This window comes from Necator americanus, chromosome II, assembly GCF_031761385.1.
Source record: "Necator americanus strain Aroian chromosome II, whole genome shotgun sequence".
Classification (NCBI taxonomy): Eukaryota; Metazoa; Nematoda; class Chromadorea; order Rhabditida; family Ancylostomatidae; genus Necator; species Necator americanus.
In genome coordinates, this window is record NC_087372.1 from 7,004,060 (window position 1) to 7,015,266 (window position 11,207).

At 42.0% G+C, this 11,207-nt stretch overlaps 1 protein-coding gene across 1 annotated transcript; it reads left to right on the plus strand.

Moving 5' to 3' along the window:
* Positions 1 to 10,369: 10,369 nt before the first annotated feature.
* Positions 10,370 to 10,639, plus strand: RB195_017040 (uncharacterized protein; the record flags this gene model as incomplete). Its single annotated transcript, XM_064183853.1, has 1 exon — positions 10,370 to 10,639. The coding sequence occupies one exon, from the start codon at positions 10,370 to 10,372 to the stop codon at positions 10,637 to 10,639; it is 270 nt and encodes an 89-aa protein (XP_064039734.1).
* Positions 10,640 to 11,207: the final 568 nt, after the last annotated feature.

The following is an 11,207-nucleotide window of genomic DNA, read 5'->3' on the forward strand; positions in this document are numbered from 1 at the left end:
TCTCTAACGATAAATATGTTCAAGTCTGGTTCTGATGCATCGCGTGATTCAGAAGAGTAGTGCCAGCCGCATCCACAAAACCTGATTAGCATATCTCTGTAATCTAAATAATAAAGTGATAGAATAAAGTACTGTATTATAACACAATAAAAATGAATGCTAACATATAGTCGGCTCAAAACGACATGAAGCACGGTTCAGCTGTATAAGCGGCTGCACTCGAAGCGGTACGGTGGAGCGTAGCGGTTAAGATAGTGGTGGGACTCTTGCAGTTAGCACCCATCGCTGCGCTTCGCGATAACTCCACATCGATTCCAACCGCTGTCTTCGCGCCGCTTCCGCAGCCGCACCGTCCTTAATTTTGTTTTGACAGTAACGTACAGAGATACATAATATAGTACTCGAATATTTCAGCCAAAACTAGCCGAACTAGGTGAGAGCACGGAAAATGCGAATCGATACAAAAAATAGTGGAACACTCGAGCGAATGCAGGGCAGGTAATTAACATTATGTGAAGGTAAATTCAAATAATGCTGCTTCAGCTGTGATACTCACCTTTGCGGTTAGGAATTACAGGAAAACAAAGAATCTACCATTAAACATGATATTAGCACGAACAAATTGAGATTTCCAATCTTTGTTTGACGCGATTACGCTGATTCTCATTCGACACACATGTTGCATCCTACATCTGAAAAGTGATGGTCAATTTGTATTTAAGAAATCGATATTACCTATTCTTACGAAGCAAACTGAAGAATGGAGATAAGTTGCAGTTAGTCGTAGGAAATAACGTTGAGTTTCTCAGCTAAGTGATTCCGAGAAAAGTGAAATCTCAATTTAAGAAGTAGATGTAACACTTGACTTTAACTAAATTTCACTTCAATATTAGCGAAAAATGTCAAGAGAGGGAAATCCTCGAAGCACGCGTACATTGTGGAATTAACTATGCTTTTGGCAAACGTACAAAAGTCTTAGGTAATAAGTCTGGTGTTTCAGATTTATGAGACAAATAGATATTTAAATTGTTAAAATGACGATCTTTCAGAGGTAACGCGAAGAGAAAACGACAGAATGACCAAATATGACGCTTGGAAGTATCAACCATAGTTTAGAATTACAAAAAACACTGAGAATGTGAACAGTACTGTAGGATTGGTACACTAACAAGAAAGAAGAAGGGTTCACCAACTGTTCTTACTAGAATAGAATTTTTAGTGTAGCTCCGTGATCTGTGTGTTGTTCTTAGATAGAACAACACACAGATCACGAAGCTACACTAAAAAATTGAACCAGGAAAGAAACTACTGTCAGAACCACAAAATTTGAAAAGTGACACGTCAATCACTTCAATTAAAGGCATCGCTCCACGAATCCGAGGTGGTACGGATTTCAGGTGGAGTATTCGTACACGGGACAGTAGATTATGGAGAGGAAGGTGATTCCGTCCATTTCTTCCTTATTGCCATAAAAAAACGGCTCGGAAGGTGCGACATGTGCACACGGCTGGCGCGCTCCAGTCGAACTCTTTGTAGAAAATAGTGCGCCAGAACGCCCGAAGCCGTATCTTCCGGGCCGTTTTTTACGGCAATTAGGAAGAAATGGAAGGAATCACCCCCTCTCCTTAATCTACGATCCCGTATACGAATACTCCACCTGAAATCCGTACCACCTCAGATTCGTGGGGTGATGCCTTTAACATGTGCCATGTGAATTATAGTGCGGTCAAAACGACATGAAGCTCGGTGCAGTTGCGTCGACGGTTGCGCTCGAAGCGGCGCACTGGAGATAGCGACTGTAATCGAGGTGGGACCGTCGCTTAGTCCAGCGAAGAATGGTGCTAGTAAGGGTCCTCTCTCGATCCGAACGGCTAAGCTTCACCGCACCGCTTCGAGCTCAATCGCTTACGCAATGCGCGGCGCTGGATGCCGTTCTGATCTGACTATATGAGAACATAAACCGAATATTCAAATAGTGGGGTCAAAACGACGTGGGCCAGGTACGCGGCTCCTCTCGAGACGTTTCGGTAGAGCGTAGCGGCTGTGAGCGTGGTGAAACCCTTGCTGGCACCATGCATCGCCGCAGACTGCGACGGCCCCATCTCAGTTCCAACTGCTGCGTCCAGTGCGCCGTTTCGAGAGCGTACGTAAATGCGCCGCAACTACACTCGTGATTCATTTCTTTTTGACCAGACTATAGATCCAAGCAACAACACAATATTACATTGCAATTAGAAGAACACTTACATCAATGGAAGACAAGAAAAAACCCACCTTTGCCAAAGAAAAGAAACATTTTTGGCTACTCTTGTATTTCGTGGTCGGTCAAGCTTCTCAAAAGAAAACTGGTCTCAAAATCAAAACACATCAAGTTGCCCTGTTACTTCTTTACAGTGTAAGAATCATCATACAAACAAAAAAATAACATACAACATAACCGACATCCCACAAATTGGAACTGAATAGAGTTCGAAAGTTGAGGCATTTTGTAGCGTGCCGCAATATATTGGCTTTCGTTCACATTATTCACTTAGGGCAAGTAGAGCAGGTTCAACACGACATGTAATCTTCAGCGTAAGCGGTTGCACTTGAAGCGGTGCGATACAGCGCAGTGGAAAGGATCGAGGTGGGATCTCTGTTAGCGTCACTGCAGTTCCTGGCCGTTTCTAGCGCAATCACCTACGCAACAGCACCGAGCTTCATGCCGTTTTGATGAGACTACACTTCTCATGGGATACTACTAAGAATTACAGATTTTTCAACTATCAAACGTTTGAGAATTCTAAATGTGCGAGCTGCGAATGTTCGAGATGTTGATGTTCAAACATTCGAACATTCGCGCAATCCAAAAGATTTTATTTTAAAAAGAATGAGATAGATGAATTGTTCGAGGAACTCAATCTTACAAATAGCTGAATGAATGACCACTGGATATTATCTTCAACTTGAGAAAGAGTTCTTCGAATTTCAATGTTTCTTACAAGATCGAATGAATGAACAGGTAGAATGTTCGGATATTCGGAACTTCCATCGATTATATTCCATTCGGTTTCAAGTGTGGTTAATAATCGATCTAGTTTTCATTTACTTATGGTTTAGTGCATTTCTTCAATTCTTTTAAGGAAACAAAGTTGTCAGAACCATAGTGGTTTTGTACAGTGGGGTCAAAGCTACATTAAGCACGTACGCAACTGCGTACTCTCCTCTCGAGACGCTTAGATGGTAGCGGCTGTGAGCGTGGTGAAACCCTTGCTGGCACCATCCATCGCTGCAGTTTGTTTTTGGTCCCACCCCGGAACCAATCGCAGCAGTTCAAATGAAGCTAACGATGGTCCCATCTCGATTCCTACCGCTAGCTCCAACACGCCGCTTACGCAACTACAACAAGTTCCAGCTCGTTTTGACCCGACTACATCGCACATTTCCTTTCTATTCATGTAATACGACTAAAGGATGAGGCATACATTGTTCCAACAAAAACAACCAGGAAAATGATTGTCGACATATGTAAGATTGTAAGACATATGTGTACTATTCTTGCAAGTTTAACAAAAGTTTGAAGTGTCGCTTCAGGATTCTGTGTCCTGGTACTCGCTTGTGTGCGATTTCGACAATAGAGAAATTTATTAGCCTTAAATGACGGTAAAAGCACGACTAAGTGTTCTCCATTTCGTTTCTGTGCGTATGTACGCAGATAATTGGGTAAAATGTAGCTGAAGGGAGGCACTCTGACGCTTGTATCGAAGTCGAAGGAGGAATTCGGCGAAAGGCTCGCTGATCGTGGATTGCTGTGGAAGGAGCGACTTTGCCCCAACTGCGCGAAGCAGGCGGATGTGCACAGCCTTCATAAAGGCTAACCCAACGGTCCTCCTAAGGGCCACCAACTTGTGAATACAAATCGAAAATCTGTGAATAGAAGCTGTTGCAAGCATGCTTAGTGATCGTGGATTGCTATGGGATTTATTTTCGGTTCTTTTCTTTTCTTTGAAAGTAACACATAAAATGACTTAGTTATTTATTTCTCGTAAACTTGTTTGGAGTAAAACGTAGTTGGGGGCGGCCACTCAGTTCACTTCTCAGTCATATTTCTTGAAGTATTATAAATATCTAAATCAGTCGGCGCACTAAGACCAAAGCATTAGTTTTAGAGGATCTATGGACATGTAAGCTAAAGTTACCAAGAGAAAAAAGTAAAACAGATCATCCAGAAGTAAGGGTGCCATTGAGTGGCCCCACAACCATATTTTCCCGGTTTTTTGGAAGATTTGGTAAAGTTAAAGTAGTAGTAGTTCCACCTCTGTCTTCCTTTTTCTTAGTAGCTTCAACCTATATTCCGTGGATCCTCTAGGACTGATGCTTAGGTTTTAGAGCCCCAACTGACTGGGCTTCTCAATTGTGCTCCATGACCTTTTTTGCGCCATGAGTGCAGGCACAGTACTGTCACAACGGAAGTTCCCGCCACGAATCACCTCAAATAATCGCGCCAGATACAGTAGGAAAGCAGTTCGATTTGGGTGCATCAGAGTACCCCACCCAAGCTACATCTTACCCCACATAATTGTTGTTGAATGTCGTGTAGTTCATTTTTTTTTCGTTTTGCTTCTTACATTGTTTCGATGTGTTTTCATCCTGCGAACGAGCAGAATAGGCTTAGAGTGTCTTATTATCTAGTTTTTGCGGCTTTTATGGATCCCTTGGAATCCAGTTGTTCTTCGTTATGTGTCACAGACATCTAAAAAGGTCTACTCTTTTCGGTATTGTGTTCAATAATAACTTAAATTAAGGTAGTAAATAGTAATAGTTATTTATTCTTTATTAAGATCTTAATCTAGTTTATACTCAATCTAAAACTACCAAACAGTAGGATAGTTGACCAATTGTAGGCAATTATTCGATCAGTTCCTGCTTCAAAGTTTCAAACGTCGTAGCTATTACGTAAGATTAGAGAATTGGAATTATTCCGGTGTTCTTGGTCGTTGGATTCCCACGGTGCATTTTTGAACGATTAACTTGCTTCTTCTAACAACAAATTTTTCGAAAGTCTAGGTGTCATCATTCCTTCATTATTTGCCCCTTTTCTTGGTTCGTGTTTTTTTGTTTGTTGGAAACAAAATACTCTACAAATTGACTTCATTAGATTTATCGTTGTTCAGGTCGGTCATTGTGCGTGCAGCTGTACTTAAAGGCTGCAATGCGTCTAACGAAGGATCAGGAACTATGGTATGTACTCTAAATGGACATCGTTGAATATTTGGTGAAAAATATTACGTTGAATGAAAGCATGCATTGTACAGATTGATTTCTGCCACCCTACAATTACACTCGTTTAATTGTGATTTTTCTTTTTCTCAGCCGTTGAAAGTGCGGAAACTTGTTTTTTTCTCTTAGTAACTTTAGCTTACATGTCGTAGTGTAGTTTAGCTGTCATCTAAGATTAATGCCTAGGCCTTAGGGCCCCGATAGATTTAGTTGTTTACTTTGTATTTATTTGACAAATAAAGGCGCCACTGAGTGTATTTTGCCGCGTAGTTCGACAAACACTACAATGTCTAGTTTTTCAGCAACTAATAGCATGTCGTGCTAGCCAGTGCGGCACTACGTCTGAGAAAGCACACTTTTCGGTGGTTTTTTTCTTTTGCATTCTGACATATAATCAAGCATAATTTCGTATTGCCCACCTCACCATAAAAAAACCAGTTAAACAGTAGCTCGCTTGTGTGCATCGCACGACTTGGTGGAGGTGCGAGAGAGAGAGAGAGAGAGAGGAGAAGAAGTGGAAGACTCTGGAGGTGCTGAATATAGCACTGAATTTTAACTTATATGCATTCATTCATTCGAGTTTACTAAACCATAACTTCGTTGCCTAAGTTTCCTCATTTAAACCGAGCATTTGATACATTCGCTACGTTAGTGATCAAAAAGTGGTCCTAGAGTTTTGCCTGCCTAGTTGTGATCGTGAGATTTGATCAAAAACTAGTACATGACAACACTTACTACCGTCATTAACTCTTTATTCACATTTTCAAGAAAATCAAGAAAGCCTTTCTGTTCTTAAAAGAATCCCTCAGCGAAGTTGGAAGGTGGACGAACATAGAGCAACGTACCGAAGTTAACCGGTGTAAATCTCATAACTTCCGTTGTTGCTGGAATTAAGTAATTCCGTAGTGAAAGGAGGGCCTAAAGATAAGCTCAACCACATGATCTTAAAAGTGCAGAATATGGTTCAAAAAACACCCATATTCATATCTTCTGACTTCTCCGTTTCCTTGAATTGTTTGTACTTCGAAGGTGTACTGTTTGGCTGTGAATATCTACGGTAATAAAGATAAATGTAAAAGTAAAAATGCATCATATGTCAACAACGATTGGATGAATATTCGTGAAAATGTGCACTGCTTGAATTGTGCTGGTTGGTAAGGAAAGTTTTATTCAGAATTATGCATTGATCTACTCTACCTATTTTTACAACTGGTGCGTTGTTCAAAGAAGTCGTCTATTTAATTTACTTGTCTTTGAATTGTTAAAATTTTTCTTTTCTTTTCTTCTAAAATTTCTGATTAACAGTTTCTGTTTTGTGAAGACTTAACGACACATTTGGATGCTTCTTTTTAAATCCAGTGTTCCACTGAGAAGTTTAAAGCGTAACGAAATACGATGTCGTTGTTGCATCAACAACTTACCACCAAAATGCCACAGAACTGTGTATACAACCTGAGAAGTAGAGTGTATGTCCTCCTTTTTGACTTTGCACGTTGGAAGACATATACTGATGCTCGTTCAAACTATGTTCTTGCATCTTCTACCGACCCGTTACATTTGACCAGTGCTGCGATGTGAGCATTCTGGACGACTTTTGCTGAAGTATCTTTCGATAGTCCTCAAGATCTGCCTTCCTGTAGCTGCGCCCGCCCAGCTCAGTTTAACAAAATGAATGCATGCATGCATGCATAACGTTCACACACTTGCTCACGGATAATTATGATCCATACCGCTTCGTATGTTTCCGTGCACGCCATCCTCCACCATTCTTGGTACCAAAGCAGACGGGTCCGCAATCCCGATTTTGCATGTAAATAGTGTTGATGCTGGAAGGGGATACTATCGAATTTGGAAAAAAAGTCGCATTAATTTGCGCACATAACTCTTGACACGAATTTGAATTATGAGCATCCGAGCAACAATTTTGGGCTATTGAAACGATTGTTAAAGGGTGATGTTGATGGAGAAGCGTCTAAAATGTAATACCATCTACAAATTCTATGACGTATTCGTAGTAGTAGTAGTACGATTTTCCAGGTCTGTTTCAGGAATGCAACTTCAAGAAATGAGTTCTTGAATTACATCTCTCTAATACATTCTGCCTTCTTTCTCATGTACCGTTGTTTTTTTTTCATGTCTTTCGACGGCTTTATAAAGGAGAATCTTGGAGCCATATACGCAGCTTATCGGGCCAAGCAAATTGGACAAAAACTAAATAAGAGCTCCATTATTAGCTATGAAATATCTGAGAAGCTCTACCTCTAGCAATGAAGAGGATCGCAGCTACTGTCACTTTTTCTGCAAGAAAAACTGAGAACGGTTAAACCTTAACAATGCTCAGGCTCTGGCAGAGCGCATAGGACAATGCTTATGATTTCGGTGAAGCGAAAACGCAAATGCGACCTCGCCGCAATTCACGACAAAAACTAACGTCCTCGCCAGTTTTTTTACCCCGAAATCAAACTTCGAACACGCCATTAATAACAAGATCGCTTGCTGGAACGATGAGAACCGTTATCCTTGAGAGCTACAGGGAGGCGTCGAAAACCGAGGGACAGAATAAAATCTATTGTCATGCTAAAGACACTGATCAGCCAAGCAAACTATGAGAGGTATACTGCCTCAGTAATTATGGAACCATTACATGCAGTTCCATCTGTCTGAAAAAAAAACAAACCTGAAAAAGGGAACTAATATGTGAACAAAGGAGAAGTAATTGTATTCTGAATATTGTTCAGTTGAGAATCCAAACTGATTTCTTGCCAATGAGGTGCAGGGACTGCACGTTTTCCTCTGAATATAAATATATTCGTGCTTGTTGATGCTCAGCACAGTAAATCATCCTCTAAACTTTTACTCTCTCAGTTATTCTTTGTTCTCTTTTTAATCCTATATTTCCTCCAGAAATAATTGACTGTACCAGTTTTTCAACTGTCAACTCCTTTTGGCATCTTCTGTCGCTTTCTGAAGAAATACAGGAACTGTCGGAACACTTGACGTTGATAGATCTCAATCTAGTTTCAAGTTTTTGTATACCATAGCACTTAGTTCTCCTTCACGGTTAATCACTTGTAGTTGCCACAATGTGTTCAACAGGATGAGTGATTATGAATGTGGCTTTGACTAGGAATAGGAAATGAACGAAAGAAGAAGTGTTAGTCCATTCTCAAGTTCCAGCCATTTATACTTTTGTATAAATGAGAACTACGAAATAATTCGATGATGCAGAGACCCATCAGCATTGCACGGTTGATTAAGGGTAAAGGATAAAGTTTCTGGCGTTAATCAATCCGCTCGAGATGCGCCCCCACGTTCACTTCAATTCAGAATCGTTTGAGGTTTATGAACGTGTAACTGGCCTATACGATGACTTGCGGGGGTTAACCGATTTATCAGTCAATGTTTTTATCTTCCCAGAGACAAGTCTGGTACCAATTTATCGACCCTGGAGGGATGAAAGGCTTGGTGAGCAATGGGGCAGATTCGAACCTCCGATCGATCGTGCAGGAAGCGGAACCTCTAGCAGCTACGCTACACCCGGCCCCACGGATTATCATCTTGGAATTGCATTCAAGGGCAGCATTACGATTTTAGAAGGGTTCTCTAGTCCACACACAGCTTTAATTCCGTGAAATTATTGAAATTAAACGCTAGAAAGGATCAAATCCCAGTGCTACTCGGAATACTCACCTTCGAAGGTTTGCTCACTCCCACGTTTTATTTACGCCCATTAGCTGCGACCACGTATCAGATCGAAGAAGACCTCTGTAAACTACTAGCAAAAATTGAATCACTGGAAACGAACAGGCTGCGTATAGTCTATAGTCGTAGTCTGATTGACACCTGCACGCATCGGATCTGCTTGAAATAAACGCAGTCAGGCATCCGAGGGTACACTTTTATAATTTGCCCACTTGTATACTGCAAGATTTCTATGTATTGCAAAAAGGTCCTGTCGTCGAGCAGATCGCCAAGGCTTGCAATCTGAAAGGTCAGTTGCCGGAAGGGAGTATGGTACCTTTAGCAACAACTATTCGTTTCATAACGTTGATCTGCTGAACACTGTCGAGCTAACTCCAACAAGTTGCACTTTCTAGACTTTTACTGTATCTCTCTGTGTGTCGTATGCTGCGCTGCAAGAAACGCGCATTAGATATCGGTCTATCATCAGTATCGGAGACTACACTATCTACTGCGACGATGCTGATTTAGAAAAGTTAGGAAGCTACACGATAACTGTGAGGAGAGTGCGTGAGACTACAGCAAATTGGTGGAGGAATTTGGTTCAACGCCGTCTAGATGCGCCTTTGCACGACCAATTACAGTCTAGAGATTACATCCTCTGCGACGGATCGCAGGTGCTCATGCACGTACAGAAATCGCTGAAAACAGTGAGGATGCTTTCTATGGTGAATTTGATGCGTTGGTGCCTATATGCCCACCCCTCAGGTGGTCATTGTCGGAATGGAGGCGAATGCGAAGATGCAACTTGAGCATCGATCCAACATGTTACGAAAATGGTATTCCGTCTGGTCGACTTATGTGCACGGACGGGTCCTCATCGTTTCCACGTTCAAATCATCGACATCATCAGCTTACGCAGCAAGAGTCAGCAATTTCGACGCCTCGAGAGCAGCGCGAGCAGGAAATAAGAGGATGAAAGCTTAAACGCTGTATACTCTTCATCCTTCTGGTATCCGCGAAATGACGAAGATTATACATCCAATATGGATTGACGAAATGATAGCTGTCTCCTGGAGACACGCTATCAGAAATCCCCTCCACTACTTGTCACGGATCCTAGGAGATATAATAACGCTTGCTGCTTTTTATGTGCTAGAAGCTGGAACGGATTGTCCAGGGACGGCTCGCCAAACATAGGAAAGGAACAAGACGCCAAGAAGAAACTGAGATTCATCCTAGCGGATCTACGACTACTCAGGTGATCTTCGTTAGGAGATTGATCGAAATCTAGAAGCGTTATTCAAAGTCAATAGAGTTAGCCTTCCTGGACTTCGTAGCCGATTTCGATTTTCCTCATCGAGGCCGACTTTTCAATTCGGTTCGCGCCGATGAAGAACCAAGAAGGTTCGTTTGCCTATTCAATGACATGATTAAACGAACAACTGCTACAGTTGGCCGATGTACAATATCGTTCAAAGCAGTAATCGGACTGAGACTACGGGAAGTGGCAAGATCCTTCATTTTCAAATTTGCCATCGATGACATCATGCGAAGAACAGACGATCAATATCCTCCTGACATCATCTTGGCAACATCAGTGTGTCCCTTGACCGATTTCGAGTACACCGACGATGATGTTCTGCTCACGAAAAGCAGTGCCGATAATTCCACATACTGTAAACTTATATCGAAGTAAGCTGAAGCCTGCGTCTGATCCCGAATACGGGTAAGAAGATATAGATCTCGTTGAGACCTGCAACGGGAATCTGGATGAACGGGCAACCGCAACTGTTACCTGGACTGCATGAAGAACCGCAACAGCTACGAGTGTGATATACAGTAGAGAAGAGAAGCTTCCGCTTCCGCATCCAACTCCTTGATCAATTTCTTGTGGCAAACTTCAATCGCCTATGAGGTTAGGTTGCGAGTCTACTTATCCGCTGTTCGCACTATCATGATGTACGGATAACAGGGCACCACTGTCAACGGTGATGAAGAAACTGCTTGGGTACTTTTGGCTTAGGATACGCCACAATGAAGATTGTTGTGCGGCACTCGATGTAGTGTACCGGCGGATTGCACGTAGAAGGCATCAACATCTTGCCGTAGGCCAAAGCAGGGATATCTTATGCCTGCTGTGACCACTAAGACACGCCCATCCATCACCACGTCACTGAGGTAATGTGCCGTGTTTGTATTACAATCGCCGTTGCCAGTCGTTAACCCTGAGGATAGGTTGTCGCGGAGGCTGCGGGTACCTAACA